General features: G+C 42.8%; 1 protein-coding gene and 1 non-coding gene across 2 annotated transcripts in view; one reads left to right on the forward strand and one right to left on the reverse strand.

Moving 5' to 3' along the window:
• Nucleotides 1-9,080: 9,080 nt before the first annotated feature.
• Nucleotides 9,081-19,896, reverse strand: part of LOC119598011 (heme peroxidase 2-like) — a 24,780-nt gene continuing 13,964 nt past the window's right edge. The window contains exons 12-20 of the mRNA XM_037947659.1: nt 19,602-19,755; nt 18,928-19,094; nt 18,639-18,733; nt 18,227-18,376; nt 16,923-17,140; nt 10,303-10,405; nt 10,015-10,205; nt 9,702-9,789; nt 9,081-9,357 (exon numbers count right to left, since the gene is read on the reverse strand). Coding sequence (XP_037803587.1) covers nt 9,081-9,357; nt 9,702-9,789; nt 10,015-10,205; nt 10,303-10,405; nt 16,923-17,140; nt 18,227-18,376; nt 18,639-18,733; nt 18,928-19,094; nt 19,602-19,755 — 1,443 coding nt within the window. The remainder of the gene's footprint in view (nt 9,358-9,701; nt 9,790-10,014; nt 10,206-10,302; nt 10,406-16,922; nt 17,141-18,226; nt 18,377-18,638; nt 18,734-18,927; nt 19,095-19,601; nt 19,756-19,896) is intronic.
• Nucleotides 14,085-14,156, forward strand: Trnaw-cca. Its single transcript has one exon. It is a non-coding gene; the product is annotated as a tRNA-Trp (tRNA).

A 19,896-nucleotide genomic window follows, 5' to 3' on the forward strand; every position in this document is an offset into this window, starting at 1 on the left:
CTCTTATAATTAGCCACATACTAATGTAATTTCCAGTGGAGTAACATTACAGACGCGATGTAATAAATGATCTCAGCTCCCATGCTACCTGCACCGGGCTAAAGATCCTCCAGTGGAACGGTCTCACAAACGAGAAATGTACGCTACTTAAGATTCATGTAAGATTCCACGCTAAAGGACTCGAAGGTCAATCAAACCGGGACTGGCTGCTGACCGAAGTATCCCAAATTCCCAACTGGAAGTTTCGTTTATATGTGACTTCAACTCTCAGTAATAAAGATTGAATGCGAATACAAGTACAAACTACCTCAATGTAATAGGGTTACCCCGTTTAATAGGAACTTCATTCGTTCGTGGATACTAATAGCCTACAAGATGTCAGTCGCTGTGTTGGAGTAGACAGGAGCAGTGACGAATTTCCTTTTTTGTATCTCATTCGAATGATAGATTCTTGACGTATCGCGAAGCATTATTGGTAGGTAATGTGAACAAGATTTATTCACTGGAAATAAAAGTTTTTGGGATAGCGACAACTTGATATCCTACTGTAGTTCTCAAGGTGTGGTGAGATTCATTCATTTCTATATTATACAGAGCACAGGGAGATATTCGTACACTTCTATAGTGAGAAAGATCATGTTGAGGATGTGTTAGATCAGGGGCTCCCAACCTGGGGTCCCATGGAGTAATATCAAACTTATGACGTCGAATTAAACTGATTTTTATCTAGACTACAATACCTACTTATAATTATTGCTCACATAACAATAAAATGTAATCTTTCCATAAAGTGACACCATTACACTATTCGCGGATAGTAATAAATGAATCTGAAGTGATGACGACACTGACCGGGTCCATAGAGATCATTATATAGTAATCGAGGGCCACAGAACAGGAAATGTTGAGGGCCACTAACTTAAATTCAATGTAGTGAGATATCTACGCACTGCTAAAGGACTGAAAGGTAAAATAAAACGTTGACTAGGATATTACTCGAAGTATAATCAAATTTGCCAACTGGTAAAAAGTTTCGTGTAGATATACTTACACCTTTATAATGCTTAAGAATTAGTGAAAAGGAAAAACGAGAAATTCGTACACTCCGGTAATGTATCCGCGTTGGTCAGGGGGAACTTCAATGCAGTATCCAGGTGCGATCAAGTAGCCTACAAGATGTCAGTCCGCGGTTCGGGAGCTGAGACCAGGGAATGAGTTCATTTTCCTTGTCTGGGACTTTGCAGAGAGATTGAGGATTTCTGACTTCCGCTTCGCTGATAGCTTACTGCGATATGGGGAATGGGGCTAAGGAGACAGACCATATTCCCTGGGGAATCCTCCACAACAGTAGGGTTTCCTGGAGTACTGAGTTCTGTGGTACCAGGCGTGAATTGGATGTGGCTTCGGGTCCACATCAAAGCTCCCTTTCCACCCTGCTACCAGGCGAGGGTGTTTTAGTGTGCCTCATCGACAGTAGCTTCGCTAATTGATTGGCATAATGCTACATATTTACTAGAATGAGTGAACACTAACACACGTGTACACAAAGATAAAAAAGAAACACAACCACAATAAGAAATGGCATTACAATTCAATTTCATTTCTTATTGTGGCTGAGTTTACTACAAAGAATCCTTACATAATGTTTGCTGTATAATGACATACCACACACTGCTATACTGCCTGGAGTAAAACACCTACAGTTTGCTAAACCAGAATAGTAGTTACATAGTACAAGATAGAAATTGTAAGGATAAAAATGTAAGGACTACAAAGACTATAAAGAAATTTCGCAATACAAGAATGGCCCACCGTTACAACCTGTCACTTCGGATAACAATATCGCAATAAAGACACCATGTTACCAACTTTAGCTCAAACACGTTAATAGTTTCTCATAAACACAATAAACAGACTTTCTGACTTGCAGTGTAACCAGCCGAAGTCCTTACACAACATGAACGGTAGAAAACCCACAGCAGAATCACTTGCCTTTCTGTTGATGCGTCTGCAGATTCAAACAAAGCATCCTTAAAGGACAATCATAAACGCATGGCTAGTTAGATATTAAAAAACAAAAACATGAAATGGTGCAACTCTTGTGGTGATAAAGTCTTTGCAGACATACCTAAACAATAGATGTGGTATATGGAGCATGCGCATTATCCTTTCACAACACATTTCGTACTTGAAGGTATAGCATTTAGGGCAAAATGAAGTATTCTTAGCATTATAGAGCCATGCTTTTGACCCCAGAAGAAGGAAAACTGACAACCCTGGACACTGAAGCATTCCAGACAATGGGTGGGTTATAGAAGATAGGAGATGACGAAGATCAGATCTGTGAGAATGGAAAACTCGAATATTCCACTGCAGAATAGTACAGCATATACATAAGCACGATTTCTGTAAGCCTTTTTACCAATAGACCACATGGCTCTAAGTCAAGAGCTTCTTTCCTTTCCTTCTTCTCCCATAGAAGCCGTATGTGCAGTCATTCTCACGCTGGTTTTGTTGGGTAAAAGTGCTAATTAACAGCAAATGGCACGTTCTCTTGCTATTCTTCTGACTTAGATCGTATTACTGTGTGATCACAGTATGTGGTCAACAAACATGAATCTTGTTCATTAGCTAAGTAGTTAATTAATTTCTCTCGTTATTAGAGATTTCTATTGTTTTACTTGCAAAGAATTTAATGTGTTCATGATTTTATCTTTATTATGAATATCATTCCATTTATTTCTCTTCTCGTAGCACGTTTTCCCGTCTTGACCCTCTTTCCCTTCCATTCAGTCAGGACGTGGGAAGGCCAAGAATGGTTAATGGTTAATGGTTAAAAGCAAGATAAATGTGCTAGACATCTAAGGTCATGTAGCACTATAGTTAATGTTGGGGTCGGGGGGGATGGGCTGTGTTGGGAGGGGTTAGGAGGATAGGGTGTAGGGGGGGATATCGTTAGGAGGAGGATGGATATCAGCAGTTACTTGGAGTGTGAAAGGAGCAGGGGTTGTAAGATTTGGAGGTTGAGTGTCAGTTTTCATTAAGTAATCTTGAATAGTTTCAATAGTTTCTTCTGAGGAGTTGGTTGGGGAGTTTTGGGGAATAAAGGATTTCTTGTGAGGGGGGGAAGAGAGGATTGGTGTCTCAAGCGTAGGGGCAAAGGAAGGTGGAGGTGTTTGTGTGGTAGGGAAGATGGGGGTGGAACGTTTGTTCTGTCTGTTACGGGTAGTGCGAAGAGGGAGAGGGGAAGGTGTTGGGGTTGTAGTGGTGATTGGAGTATCTGTAGTAGAGATTGGAGTGTCTGGGTTTAGGATGGCAAAAGAGTTTGACTGGGGAAGGTAGGGGGTAGAAGAGGGGGAGTTAGATGTAGGGGGGGGTAGGAGAATTGGTAGAATGAGCAGTATTACTGGAGTAAGGAGTAAGAGAGAAACCACGTCGACGTGCCTCCTGTCTGGCTTCATGTAGTGTGAGTCCAAGTTTGAATCTGAGAGTTGCTACCTCAGACTCAAACTTGTAGGTGGGACAGCCCCTATAAAATACATTATGGGGGCCGCCACAGTTGGCACATGTGAGTGATTGTGCAGAGCAGTTAGATCGGGTATGGCCAGGTTGGGCACATAGTGGGCATCTGGCTGTGGAACGGTAATGTTTGGCTGGGTGTCCTAGTCGCCAACAATTTTGGCACTGACGTGGAGGAGGTTGGTATGGACGAACAGGGAAGGATTCTCCTCCTATGTAGACGTTAAAGGGAAGGTCATGTCTACGGAAGGTAATTTTGGCTATGTTAGTGGGTTTCTTTCGATGACCTCTGGGGGGAATGGAGTAGCATTGTACTGATGTTGCATCATAGTCCGTGAGACAGGCAAGTAGGTCTTCTCCACAGTCTGACCTATCTTTGTCATAGACTGGGCAATTTGCTGGGGAGATTGAAACTGTTCCGGTGCAAGTATTGAGGGTTGGATGGGGTTCTGCAAGGATGGGGTTACCATATAGGTCAGTTAGTTTTGTTAATGCTATAGCTTGGTTTTCGGATGTTACTGTGACAAGACGGGAGCGGTCGGGTCGGCTACGGAAAGAGACTTTACCTACTTGTTTTTGGAGACATTGTTGGAAGAGAAGAGTGTTGTCAGAGTAGGGAGCTGTGGGAGGGATCACGAAAAATCGGTCCCATTTGGCTGTGCTAAAGAGAGTATTCAAGATTGTTGTAGAGATAGGGGTAGTAGAAGGGCGGGGGTGTGACGAAGATGGAGTAGTGTTGAGGGAGGTAGTAATATGGAGAGGTGGGTAATAAGGCTGTAAGGTATTAATAAGGGAGGATGGGGTGGTTGATGTTGGAGGTTGAAGAGTGGAAATGTTCCTTAAGGGTTGATTGTTGGCTACTGTACTAGTAGGCATTGATGAGGGGGTAGTTATTGCAGTGTTCGGAGCCGTGGTCAAAGGAGAGCCTGGGGTCAGGGAATCGGGTGGGTTTACATCGTTGGGGCTATTTGGTAAAGGGGCTAGCCTCATTGCCCCTAATAGTGGGGATATGTTTTCATTACTGGCCATGGTAAGCCTGGGTTATGTTGGGGATAAAAACAGTCCACCCCTCAGGGTCCCCTTGAGGGGTAAGGGCTAGGTAACTAAATCAGGGGAATACCGTGCCCATGGCTCCCTCAGGCCGTTCAGGACTGGCACAAAGTCAGCCTTTCATCCTTTCAGCACGGCTCTCACACCTTAGGAGGTGGATAGCAGAAGGGTTTGGTGAAGGGACAGAAACGAAAAGTGGGAAGGAAAAAGACCATGCAAAATTAGTTAAGTCGAGGTTGGGGAGTTCCCCATCATTGGGTCCCAGTCTCTGCCTCCTAAGCCCCCCCACGACAACAACGGGCAAGGGATTGGGGGGGGGGGGGAAGGCCAAGAAATGACGGTTAATTTTTCTCGTAATTTGGTTGTTGTTGACACCATGCGGATAACCATAGTTTTGTTACAATGGTGAGCTTGTAACGAGATTTTATATAAATTTATTATTTCAAGTATAGTGTTAGGATCTTCCCCATATCATAGTGCACAGGGATGCCCGATATAACCAGGGTTGCGTAAATCGCCTAATAGATCTACACTCCGACGTTACGATAGTAGGTACAGGTAAAACCGAAGTTATTTGTTCGATTGGCAACTTTCAAGTCAGTGTGACCCACAGTTACGTCCGTTAATTAATGTAGGACTAGGGTTTAGGTTAGAATCATTATTCGCGTATTAATAACGTCTTTCTCATCCTCTAGAAGTCCCTTGCATGTTTTGGGTAAATCCAAAGCAATTATGTGATTCATGATAGTTAGATACCCGTAAGGAATGTCATGAGTGCCCATCACAGAGAGCAGGTTACTTATAGATTTTCCCAGCTCAGTTCACTTCATTCTATGGCATTTTGGGTATAGGATCCCCCCGTCGATGAATATCCATTACTGCTCCGCTCACAGCAACAAAACGAAATCTGGTGTTGTGACTGGCTTCTTCCTCAGAGCACTGAGGATCTGCAGCCCTGAATTTCTTGAGGATGAGGTTGCCTATGTAATTAGTTCTTTCATGAAACACTAGTATCCCAGAGGCTTCATGCTAAACCTCAGAAAGAAGGCGGAGAGCATACTCGTAAGAGCAGACCCTGCACCCTCTTCTAATAATGTTCTCATATTACCGCCATGTAACATTTCCCAGGCTATCAGCAGATACTTCAGCAGTACAGTGAGAATCGCCAGCACATCCGGGGAAAAGATACATGACTTAATACGAGACAGAAAGCAGCCCGAAAGCAACCCTTGTAGTGATGTATATCGCATACCCTGCAGCGGATGCGATACAGCATACTTTGGGGAAACAGGCCATGGTTTCAGCACCAGGATCAGCGAACATCGAGCTGACATCCGTCACCACAGAACTTCCAATGCCATATTGGTACATGTAGATGAAGCTGGGCATCTACCGAACTGGAAGGAAACAGAAATAGCCCGTGGAGGACTGAACAAACAAAAAAGAAAAATTATGGAAGCAGCATACATGAACGACAATATCAAAGATATTTGCGGGCTGTCGATGGTACAAGTGGAAAGAAAAGCGTAAGATCGAGTTTAGTGGCGAAGGATGGTGGTGAGGTCCACGGCTGCTCAAACATGAGCATACTATTATTGATTGATTGATACATCGCGACGGAGAATAATGTCAACATGGCATCGGGCAGGTTCAAATTATCCAAGCCCACGGCAACAATTATGCGAGCAACGAATAGGTCACAGTCAGGTGTTTCGTCAGCTCACGTCTGATATATTTTCTCTGTGATTTCTCTGATGTATGTATTTCTGACGAAGAAACAATCGGAACCGGTCAAATACATCTTTTGTATTGTGAAGATATTCATTCTCATTCATACTTTTTATATATCTGCCAATATGAATACGGTTCATCGAAGTCTGACATATATAGCTAGACATGGCTCATCGGCAATTCAGAATTTCTGACTCTGAGTTTTGCTTGCTAGAAAGCTTGCGGATATTTTTTTTTTTTTTTTATTATTAGTGCATACATTGTCACATATCATTAAATGTTGAAATTGAATGTGGTAGTTTAAATAATTGTGTATTAATAGTATTGCTAATTCATTGCAGTTCTGTTGTATTGAATGTTAATCTTTGTGTTTGTGATACATTTTCTGTGTGAGCTCACTCTCACTATCATTCTCATTCACACTCACTATCGCTCACACACACACACTCACTATCGCTCACACACACACACACACACACACACACACACACACACACACACACACACACACACACACACACACACACACACACACACACACACACACACACACACACACACTCGCTCACTCTCTCGCTCACTCATCCCCGCAAAACAAAAGACACTGAAACCTTTTCATTAATAGGGTTTGTTGCTGTAATAGTTGTAGGCGTAAAAATCTATGATGTATCTCTCTTGCCAGCGATTTTGTCAGTCTTGACGAGTGACTCATACAAGATGTACAATTTCTTATTACATAAATTTCTTCTCTAGACGGTTAGTAATTCAAGCCAGCTTGGTAATTCAAATCAACATTAAAAACTGCAAATTTATATAGATAACCGGCTAGTGGCACTTAACACCCCCTCTTCTCTGTTGCCTTTCTTTTTCTCTTACTATCTTGGCCCTTACGTGTATGATCTGGTTCCCCGATTATATATAGCAGTCGGACCGACGATATCCGACACAGCACCGACAGATGACCCTGCTGCAGAAATGGTCACCTTAGGATGCTGTGGGAGGGACGTCACCGGAAGATCGCCGGAAGCCTGCAAACAAGGATGTTCGTCAAACTCCAGGAGCTAGTCAGCACAGGTATCAGCCGCAATGAGATGCCGAAGAGGACGCCTCCTGCCCGGACGTCCGTAGATCCAGACAAAGATTACGAGGACGTGAGGACGAGCATGCAGCCGACAAGGACCTGGACGAGATATGTGAGGACGTATGGACAAGTACACCACCGAGTTAGACCTGGACAAGGAGTACGAGGAAGTCTAGACAAATATGAAGTCAAGGAAGACCTGTGCGAGACCTTCGAAAACGTGTGAATGTCGAGAACGATTAGATTATACCAAGGACCAGGAATAAGAGGACGACAAGGATGAGCAAATACGAAGATGCACCAAGGACAACACTGCGAGAACAAGATGACCAGCCAAGGTTGGGTCACCCCTTGAGGCCAATCTAAGGTACCTCGAGGGCGAGGCGTGAGTAGGTGGCCAAGCAATATGGTGTATACATAAGCTATGCATGTCAGCCATTTTAACAATAGACCATGTGGCTCTAAGTCCAATTTAGAACCATCAAGCCAGCAAGGACGTAGATGACGATTTTATCTGACCTCGTCTGACCTCTTAGTTCAAGTCCTGCACTCGACTTGATAAGGTCACTCCAGCCTTCGCCCCTAGGGGGCGAAACCTACATGACCCCGCTTAGTATGTCGATAGTGACTATCATGTAGACAGAATGGGGGTAGAGGAATTGGAGTATGATTGAGAGAGAGAAGCAGTTTTTTGGGTCATGCTTAGGAAGTTTCAGATGTCCTCAAGGGTTTCTGGAGGGGAGTTCGGTGGGGAGGTTTGGGAGACGAGGGATTTTTTATTGGGAGGTGAAGAGGAGATAGGCACTTGAGAAGTAAAAAATGTGGGAGTAGGAATTGATGTGGTAGGTGAAGATACAGGAGTAGTTGCATTTAGAATGGAAGGATTTTCCCAAAATACGGGAAGTAGAGATGGGAAGGTGTGGAGTAGGGGGAAAAGGTACTGTGGAAGATGTAAAAACAATTTGGATAGAGGAGAGAGGAGTGGAGGAATGGATAGTATTGGAGGGAGTGATAGAAAAACTTCGTCTGTGTGCTTCGTGTCTGGCCTCTTGTAGAGTAAGGCCAAGTTTGTATTTGAGAACTGCCACCTAAGACTCAGGCTTGTAGGCAGAGCAGTTCCTAAAATACATTATGGGAGCCACCACAATCAGCACATGTACGTGATTGCGCAGGGTAATTTGAATGTTCATGAGGGTCATGAGGGAACGAAGAGGGGGATGGGGTGTAGGGGAACATGGGTAGGAGGAAAATGGAGTTTGAGTGTAGAAGGAATAGGGCTAATAGTTCAGAGGATGGATGGGGTATTGGCATGTTATCTTGGGTCATGATTAAATAGTTTTGATGTCCTCAGGAGTTTCAGAAATTATGTTGGCTGGGGAGGTCTGGGAAAACGAAGGTCAGCTTACAAGGGGGAGATGAGGAGACAGACATTTGAGGGACAGAGGAAGAGGTAAGTGTAGGAGAGGATGGGGTAGGAGAAGATGGGGAGAAACATTTAGATTGTCTTATGCGATAAGTTGGGTGAGGGGGGGAAATGGGAAGGCATTACCTACTTAGTCACTCATTGGCTAGGTAAGCAATCGAGGTGAAGTTCCTTGTCCAAGGGAACAACGCACTGGCCGGTGACTCGAACCCTTGAACTCAGATTGCCGTCGTGACAGTCTTGAGTCCGATGCTCTAACCACTTGTCCACCGCGGCCTAAGTGTCTGGCAGGAATCTCAACCAATATAACTTCATGGAGAAGGTAATTTTGGCATTATTGGTGTAAGGTTTTCGGCAGCCTCTAGGATAGTAGTGATACTGCAGCATAGTCAAGAAGGCAGACAAGTAGGTCGTTTTTACAGTCTCTCCAATCCTTGTCATAAACAGGGCAATCAGCTGTGTCGACGGAAACAGTTCCGGTGCAAATGCTAAGGGATGAGTGAAGCTGAGCAGGAATATGTTCACCTGTGATGTCATCTTTATTTGTGCCTGCCTGTGTACCCATCAATCATGTCTACTTGTGTGGACAGGCTTTTAGGAAGTGGACAGAATGGTTAATGGTTAAAAGCAAAAATAAATGTGCTAGACATCTAAGGTCATGTAGCACTATAGGAAGGTATAGTATCAGAAAGGGTAGGAAGGGGATTGAGCTAGTGATTAGTTGCTATACATTAACAGTCTAGTGTAGTATTGGAAACGGTAAAGATGGGCAAAGGAGGCAATGAGTGAATGGGTTAAGGTAGGATTAAGCAAGGGGGATTAGATCTAGTTAAGGATACGCATGTATCTAAGAAAAGAGAACAGCAGAAAGTGTGGGATTCCATCAGGATGTCTGACAGGTTGAGAGGTCTGTGAAGGGAGGATAGGTGAGGAAAAGCAAAGATATAGCTGCAGTAAAGCATGTACAGGAGAACAATGTGTCGAACTGAGAGAGGAACATTACATAGGGAACATAGGGGCAGATCAGAACAGGACATCAGATGGGAGTGTTAGGCGGATGTAGCCAATGTGTAAGGGGATGAGAGCCATCTCCAAGCAGAGGAAAAGGTGGCTGTACTAGAGGATGTGGTAGGAGATAATGGGGCGAAACAATTAGATTGTCAAGTGTGACAGGTTAAGTGAGGAGGGATTCCAATGAAATGGAGCAGACCAGGAGATGATAGTTTTAGAGTATGCAACTTAGTAGTGTTGAAGACTTGATCAGAAAGATTGCCATCGGGTATAAAGGATGGTGCTAAAGTATCTGCCTGTTCATTGCTGGGGATTCCAACAAAAGTGGGTACCCAGTAAAATCTGATAGATTTGTGGCATGTAGACAGGCAGAATAACCTGTCCTGAATCCTACAAACAAGATGGTTGGTCAAGTGCATAGGCTTTATGAGAGATATTTGGTTATGGGAGCGAGTATACATGTTTGAAGGCGAAAAGGATCGCCTACAGTTCTGTAGTATGGACACTGGATTCAGGAGGGATAGGGTATATGAATGTGTAAGTTGGGAAGGTTACTATGAAACCAACACCGGAGGTGGATCTGGATCCATCTGTGTAAACATGGATACAGGTTGTGTTCCGTTGGAAAACACTAAATACTTTTATGCGCTACATGTATACGTCCGAACAGAACGGTCTGTAGCTTTACAGTGACGCTCAAATGTAAACATTGACCCATACGAGTTTTATACATACATGAGGGAGGTCATGTCTATGGAAGCTAATCTCGGCAATATTGGTGTAGGACTTACGTTGGCCTCTGGGAGGAATAGTGCAGCACTGTACTGTGTATGTATGTATGTATGTATGCGCGTGTGTATGTATGTATGTATGTATGCGCGTGTGTATGTATGCGTGTATGTATGCGTGTGTGTGTGTATGCGTGTGTATGTATCCGTGTGTGTGTGTATGCGTGTGTGTGTGTGTATGCGTGTATGTATGCACGCATGCATGTATGCGTGTATGTACGCATGCATGTATGCGTGTTGTATGTACGCATGATGTATGCGTGTATGTATGCACGCATGCATGTATGCGTGTGTGTATGTATGCGTGTATGTATGCACGCATGCATGTATGCGTGTGTGTATGTATGCGTGTATGTATGCACGCATGCATGTATGCGTGTATGTACGCATGCATGTATGCGTGTATGTAGGCCTATGTAAGCATGTATGCGTGTGTATGTATGTAGGCCTATGTATGCGTGTGTATGTATGTAGGCCTATGTATGCGTGTGTATGTATGTAGGCCTATGTATGCGTGTGTATGTATGTAGGCCTATGTATGCATGTATGCGTGTGTATGTATGTAGGCCTATGTATGCTGTGTATGTATGTAGGCCTATGTATGCATGTGTATGTATGTAGGCCTATGTATGCATGTGTATGTATGTAGGCCTGTATGCGTGTGTATGTATGTAGGCCTATGTATGCATGTATGCGTGTGTATGTATGTAGGCCTATGTATGCATGTATGCGTGTGTATGTATGTATGTATGCATGTATGCGTGTATATGTATGTAGCTATGTATGATGTATGTGTGTATGTATGTGTATGTATGCATGTATGCTGTGTATGTATGAGTATGTGTGCATGTATCGTGTGTATTATTATACTATATATATATATGTGTATATATATGTATATCATATATGTATATATATATGTATATATATGTATGATGTTGTGTTTGTATATATATATGATGTGTATATATATATATATATATATATATATATATATATGTATATATATATGTATATATATATATTGTATATATATTTTATAATATATGTTTATAATAGTATATATATTGTTATTTTTATATATATGTATATATGTAATATATATACATATAATATGTATATATGTAATATTATATACATATAATATGTATATATGTAAATATATATAATATTATTTTATATTATTATTATATATTAATGTATATATGTATATATATATTATATGTATATATGTAATATATATATATTATGTATATTGTATATTTATATATGTTTGTTGTTTTTTGTTTGTTGTGTTGTTTGTGTGTTGTGTTTTATATGTTGTTGTTGATATGTTTTTGTTGTATGTTTGTGTGTGTTGATGTGTTTATGTTGTGTTTATGATGTGTGTGTTGTGTATGTGTGATGTATGTGTGTTGTTGTTATGTGTGTTGTTTTTGTATGTGTATGTGTGTGTGCTGTGTGTGTTTATGTGTGTATGCGTTTGTGTATGTTGTGTCATATGCGTGTGTATGTATGTGTGATGCTGTGTATGTGTGTGTTGCAATGGTGTATAGTATGTAAGTTTATGCATGCGTGTATTGTATTGTATGATGCTATGGTGTGTGTGTGTTGTTGTGTACATCGTGTAGTGATATTGTGAATGATATATTATCATATATATGTGTATTATGTAATATTATGGTGTAGTGTGTTATGTATTAGTGTGTCATGCTATTAGTGTATATGTATAATCGTGTATGTATATTGTGTGTGCATCGTGTGTGTGTGTGTGTGTGATGGTGTGTGTTGTGTGATGATTGTTTGATGTGTTTTGTTGTGCAATGATAGTATATTGTGTTGATATGCGTGTTTGTATGTGATTGCATTCAGTGTTATGTGTTGTATTGCTATTGTGTTGTGTTGTTATAGCTGTTATTGTTTTGATGTGATGTGTATGTGTGATAGTGTATTGTGTATGTTGCATGGTGTATGTTGTATGTGTGATGTGTTGTGTGTGTCATGCGTATTTGTGTTGTGTGATGGTGTATTGTGTGTGTTGCATGCGTGTATGTGTGTGTGTGTGCATGCGTGTGTGTGTGTGTGTGCATGCGTGTTTGTGTGTGTGTGCATGCGTGTTTGTGTGTGTGTGCATGCGTGTTTGTGTGTGTGTGCATGCGTGTTTGTGTGTGTGTGCATGCGTGTTTGTGTGTGTGTGCATGCGTGTTTGTGTGTGTGTGCATGCTTGTTGTGATGTGTGTTTGTGCATGCGTGTTGTGTGTGTGTGTGTGATGCGTGTTTGTTGCGTGTGCATGCATGTTTGTATGCGTGTGCATGTTTGTTGGTGTGCATGCTGTTGTTGTGTGCATGTATTTGTATGCGTGGTGTTGTGTATGGTGTGTATGTTGTATGCGTGTGTATGTTGTATGCGTGTTGTATGAGTGTGTATGCGTATGTATGTGCGTGTGTATGTATGATGATGCGTGTGTATGTATGTATGCGTGTGTATGTATGTATGTATGCGTGTGTATGTATGTATGCGTGTGTATGTATGTATGGATGTATGCGTGTATGTGTGTATGTATGTATGTATGTATGCGTGTGTATGTGTGTATGTTGTATGTATGTATGTATGTATGCGTGTGTATGTATGTATGTATGCGTGTATATTTATGTTTTTTTTCGGTTTATTGATTTATGCAGCCAGAGGCTGAAAATATACATAGAAATACAGATAAAGAGACAAAAACAGGTGAGGCCAACAGCCGGCCTTGGCTGCCCAGGAGGGCCGTACCTAGGTTCGATTTACCTACAATTATTTCAATCAGCGAGGATGTGCGTGTATATGTATATATGTATGCGTGTATATGTATGTATGTATGCGTGTATATGTATGTATGTATGCGTGTATATGTATGTATGTATGCGTGTATATGTATGTATGTATGTATGCGTGTATATGTATGTATGTATGCGTGTATATGTATGTATGTATGCGTGTATATGTATGTATGTATGCGTGTATATGTATGTATGTATGCGTGTAAGCGTTTATGTGTATGTATGTGTGTTTATGTATGTACGCATGTGTATTTATGTTTGTGCGCGTGTGTATTTATGCATGTATGTATGTGTGCGTGTGTATTTATGTATGTATGTGAGCGTATGTATTTATGTATGTATGTGCGCGTGTGTATGTATGCGTGTATATGTATATGTATATGTATATGTATATGTATATGTGTATGTGTATGTGTATATGTATGTGTATGTCTATACAAGTGTGAATATATGTATACTTGTTACGCTTGTATATGTGTATACACATGTGGATATATATGTCTATGTATATATGCATTTGCGTATGTGTACGTATATGCCCATGCAGATATATACTAAATACACACAATATAAATAACCCGAAATCAAATTGCAACTCAAACATTCAACGAAGCTTTAAAACGCGAACGCCTGTAGCACTAACTCCCGCAATTCTCAAAACGGCCTCGTGGCGCAATGGTAGCGCGTCTGACTCCAGATCAGAAGGCTGGGTGTTCGAGTCACTCCGAGGTCACAATTTATCATGATTTTTTATCCATTTTATATCTGTTTGTTGTGTTCATTCAGTTAGTTTGGGTTAATTGATTTTTTGAGAAAACATTAAGTATATTTCTATCAGTTCGTGTGTGTGGTTTCCTCTATTTCTATCAATATGAGGGATTTTATCAACAATTCGCGTGATTATTATTTTTCTCTCTCTCTTCCTCTCTCTCTCTCTCTCTCTCTCTCTCTATATATATATATATATATATATATATATATATATATATATATATATACATATATACATGGTGGTTTATTAATGCCATTCTTGATTGCTGAGAAAACATCTCGAAAATACCAGTGTTCGATATTTACTACTAATACGAATGAATATACCTGCAATGACTACCTAATCACGAAAAAAATGCAACGACCAACAAGTGCAAGATATGTTAAAGCATTAATATAAAGACATATCAACAGGCTTCCCTTCCCTCCTATAGATTATAACCTGTTGACTAAAGCTGCTATGGGAACGTCGGTGGAGGGGGAAGGGAGAAGGAAAGGGGGGAGGGAGAGGGGGGGGGGAGGGGAGGGGGAGGGAGGGAGAGGGGGAGGGGGAGGGAGGGAGAGGGAGGAGGAGGGGAGGGGGGGGAGAGGAGGGAGAGGGGAGGGAGGGAGAGGGGAGGGAGGGAGGAGAGAGGAGGGGAGAGGGAGAGGGGGAGAGAGAGGAAGAGGAGAAGGGGACGGGGAAGAGGGAATGGAGAGGGAGAGGGGAGGGGAAAGGAGGAGAGGGAGGAAGGGAAGGAGTGAGAGAGGGACGGAGAAAGGGGATAGAGGGGGGGAGATTTAGAGAGGGAGGGGAAAGGTGGGAGTGGAGGAGATGGAGGAGGAGGGGAGGGAAGTGGGAGGGAGGGAGCGGAGGGAAAGGAAGAAGAGAGGGACGGGAAGAATGAAGAGAGGGGACGGGGAAAGGAATGAAGAGAGGGGACGGGGAAAGGAATGAAGATAGGGGACGGGGAAAGGAATGAAGAGAGGGGACGGGGAAAGGAATGAAAGGAGTGAAGGGAATGAGTGGAGAGGAACGAGAAAGGGGATTAAGTGTGGAGGGGATTTAGAAGTGGGGCAAGTGTGGAGTGGAGCGGAGGGAGGGGAGGGGAGCGGAGGGGAGGGGAGGGGAGCGGAGGGGAAGGGAGAAGGGAGGGGAGGGGAGGGGAGCGGAGGGGAGGGGAGGGGAGGGGAGGGGAGGGGCGGAGGGGAGGGGAGCGGAGGGGAGGGGAGGGGAGCGGAGGGGAGGGGAGGCGGAGGGGAGGGGAGGGGAGGGGAGCGGAGGGGAGGGGAGGGGAGGGGAGGGGGAGCGGAGGGGAGGGGAGGGGAGGGGGGGAGGGGAGGGAACGGAGGGGGAGGGGAGGGGAACGGAGGGGGAGGGGAGGGAACGGAGGGGAGGGGAGGGAACGGAGGGGGAGGGGAGGGAACGGAGGGGGAGGGGAGGGAACGGAGAGGAAGGGGGGTGGTGCAGAAAATCAATAAGACTTTAACGAAGGTCGCTACAGACCACACTCACCAGCGTTCAGTGGTTGTGGGCAATGACCTTTAAAGATACTATCATAAAATACTATCAAGACGCTATATCCAATTCGGTGCGCTCAGTTTTTAGTTACACCCACGTTACAACATTCAACGTTCTTTTTAAGAAGAAATTATCATAACGTTTCTTTTCTATAGGAATCAACAATCATGTCAGATTCACTTTATTTATTAATTTTCTAAATAATAAAAAATATATGTCATCATACGACCGACGTTATGAGTCAAAGGTTCAGTAGATCCGCAAATGAGAAAAGTTAGGAGGAGGTGGTGGAGGAAGTAAGGTTTTTAGTGGAATCCCAGTTGTACGAATCAACCCGTGGATTGTAGGGAAAATTGATCATGAAGTTCTTGTAGGGAGGAAGGTGCAGGGAGGGAAGTCAGAGATTGGGAGGGAAGGTGAGGAAGGTGTCTGGAGGGAGGGAAGAAGAAGGTGGGAGGGAGGGAAGGTGAGGAAAAGGTGAGAAGGTTGGGATGGTGAGAGAAGTGACGAGAAGGTAATTGGAGGGAAGGTGAGAGATAGGCTGGAGTAGAGGTGGAGCAGGTGGAGCGTAGCAGGAGGTGAGAGTGGGGAGGGAGGTGAGGAAGGTGGGGAGAAGGTGAGAGAAGGTGGGAGGGAGGGAGAAGGTGAGAGGAAGGATGGAGAGAGGAGAGAAGAGTGAGAGAGGGGGAGAGAAGGGGAGAGAAGGGAGGAGAGAAGTGAGAGAAGGGGAGAGAAGGTGGAAGAGAGAGAAGAGAGAGAAGAGAGGAAGGGAGAGAGAAGGGAGGGAGTGAAGAGGAAGAGGAAGGGAGAGAGAGAGAGAGGAAGAGAGAGAAGCGAGAGAGAGAGAGGAGAAGAGAAGAGAGAGAGAAAAGAGAGAGAAGAGAAAGAAAGAGAGAGAGAGAGAAGAGAGAGAAAGAGAGAGAGAAAGAGAGAGAGAGAGAGAGAAAGAGAGAAAGAGAGAGAGAGAGAGAGAGAGAGAGAGAGAGAGAGAACAAAAGAAGAGATAAAGAGAAAGAAAAATTAGAAAGAGAAGAGGAAATAAAAAGAAAGAAAAAAAGAAAGATATAGGAGACCATACAAAAGGTCCGTATAAACAAACATCAGAAGAAAAAAAAAAGTATAAACACCAATATCACCACCCACAAGATAATACAAACCTAATCCAACAGCCCGCAAGAACCCCCCCCCCCCCTCTCTCTCTCTCTCTCTCTCTCTCTCTCTCTCTCTCTCTCTCTCTCTCTCTCTCTCTCTCTCTCTCTCTCTCTCTCTCTCTCACCTTGCCATCAGTGTGACAGACGCAGGCGAGGCAAGGCGACACGGCCACAGGAGCACCAGGACGGTACACGGTGCTCATATAGGTACAGGGTTTGGGCAGGTACGTCGGTTTCTCGGCCCATAGACTCAGGTCTAGCTTGTGCAGGCGGCTACACTGTGTAAGAGGGTTCCTGAAAACAAGTTGGGCAAGAACTTTAGCGAAGTGACGCCTTATTCAAAGGGGAAAACGGGAAGTCGAGAGGACGTTTCCTCTTGACTTCAAATTTCTTTGTTGGATTTTTGAATGATGATGCTGAGCTTTAGTGAAGTAATAAAATAGATTGATAGACACTAAATGAATAAATTAAATAAAGTGTAGAGGAATTGGGTAGTATATATAGCGAAGTCGGTGTGCATGGGAGATGGTCGAAATCGTGGACAAAGAGAAATTCTGGAACTTCTCAAAATGTCCGCGAACGAAGTGGGATACTGTGATACAATGGGGAAAGTAACACACGAACGCTCGGTGCAGGAGTTGGTAGTCACTTAGGTTTGTCAATTGAGCTGGTAACACTGTTGGATGTTAACCTAGCTTTGCAAGAATACATGCCGTGTCTTTACAAACAGATGATTCCACTAGTGCGTAATTACCAAGAGGCTAATTACTTAATCTTACTTAGCCCACCTGTTCACTCTTTCTTGATTTTCTGATTTTCAATTTTTCATTGCTACCAACATTGTTATTAACATTATAACAACACCAACAACAAAAAATAACTTCATGTAAATAGCATTAGAAAAAGGACTTGTAGGCTTATTAACTGGCTCCTTGGTGGCTCAGTACATGTGGAGCCATCGATCGGCAAACAAAATTCACAAAAAAGTGATTACCCAGTACCAATAGGTTAATAGTACGTAAAACAATGAACATAGTAAAGTATTGAGAGGACAATAAATATAATGGACTTGTCTTACGCAGTGTTACCATTGCATTCTAGAAACAAGTACTAGTTACATGGCCGGTCCTTTCCACCTGCAAGGTCCCTACAATCAATGTTGCCATTATGTGAACTGCTATTTCAACATGGGTTTCGAGTCACAAACGCAAATCTGAGGGACGAACTTGCATTTGGAGGCGAGTGTACGAAATACCAATGAATGAATGAATGAATGAATAAATGAATGGGTCAGCCAATCATTCAATTAATGAAATATATAATACGCTAACAAATAAACTTAAAAAAACGACAAGTTTCACTGATAGAAACAAAATTTACTTTCGGTTGCACGGTAAACGCAGCGCTTGGGGTGGTATCCTGTGGTCGAATTTCTCAGCCATATTTTCGCACATAATACTAGAGAAGGACGCTGTGCTGCGGATGGCGTGAAGCTGCACATAGCTGAAACCTGCGTCTTTATTCTCGTACCTGAAAGTTTGGCGTTGAACAGCTTTGTTTAAATCATCAATTTTTTTAAAGAGAAACATAGGGCACCGATTACATCAGGCTTTGGTAATAGAGTGAGCATGAAGATTAAGAATAATTGCTGTTATTATATATGTACATGCATAATTACATATCACACAGGTAGAGAAAGATAAAAGTGACAGGAAGAGGTCAAGCTTTTATATACGCCAAAGGGGATATCATTAACGTAAATGCCATAATAATGTCCATATATAACATTTACCAAAATCTATCTCCACGTTTACTGTTGAGAAACTGGAAGGCGATGATGCAGGCAAATGTCGGGCCCACTAAAGCCCCGGGCAACAGCTTCTCTGCCTGCGTAAATATCAACAAGTGCATTAACACGTCTCCGCTAATCATGCTAGTGATCTTGGAAAATGTTTGCCACCTAAGCAAGTTTTATCCACTCAAATCTCATTCATCAACAACAAATAAGTAGTCATGAAAACGTACGATCTACAGAAGTCTTATGCAATTCTACATATCAACCGAAAAGTGCCGTTACTCACCAGACCGCCGACATAGAGGTCAATATCGTGCACACTAGCGTAGACCTGCCGAAAGCTGGTTATTGCTTCGTCGGGCATGGTGTTTCTCAGGTCGTCAAAGTTCGCAGTAGGTCCTAGACCGCAGAACTGTCGATACGTAGTGTATGAAGCAATGCCGTGGTCTCTGCCTGTAAAAGAGTTATGAATACAGTATTCATTAGGTCCGCTTAGTAGCTTTTATACGGCAGGCATTCTCACCAACGTAATATACCATAACGTTTATACTGCAGGCTTAAACTTACCAACATTTATACTGCAGGCTTAAACTTACCAACATTTATACTGCAGGCTTAAACTTACCAACATTTATACTGCAGGCTTAAACTTACCAACATTTATACTGCAGGCTTAAACTTACCAACATTTATACTGCAGGCTTAAACTTACCAACATTTATACTGCAGGCTTAAACTTACCAACATTTATACTGCAGGCTTAAACTTACCAACATTTATACTGCAGGCTTAAACTTACCAACATTTATACTGCAGGCTTAAACTTACCAACGTTTATGCATCAACTTTCATAAGTTGTCAAACGCACCTTCCCAACACTTGAGAAGTCATCTAAATGCCAACATTCACAAAATAACTACATTCATTAATCTTAAAACGAAAAAAAAAATCTGTGATTACTTCTAGCTACGTTCCTGGCAAACAGATCTTCTCCCGAATGAGGAACTCCTAACTTCTCGAAGAGTCTGTCGAGGGCGATGTCCACGAGTTTCAGGTCGACCGGTTTCAACCTGGTTCCTACCATCCCGCGAACCAGGTAGTCGCCGGATTCCATCTGTCATAACACGCAAGGGAGAGTTTGGTAGTTAAGTAGTTCAGTAAGTAAGTAGTAAAGTTTTGCGATTACATGGCGAGGAGTCATTATTCCAAGTACACCATACATACGAGACAGACAGACAGACAGACAGACAGACAG

Source organism: Penaeus monodon, chromosome 40 (assembly GCF_015228065.2).
Source record: "Penaeus monodon isolate SGIC_2016 chromosome 40, NSTDA_Pmon_1, whole genome shotgun sequence".
NCBI lineage: Eukaryota > Metazoa > Arthropoda > Malacostraca > Decapoda > Penaeidae > Penaeus > Penaeus monodon.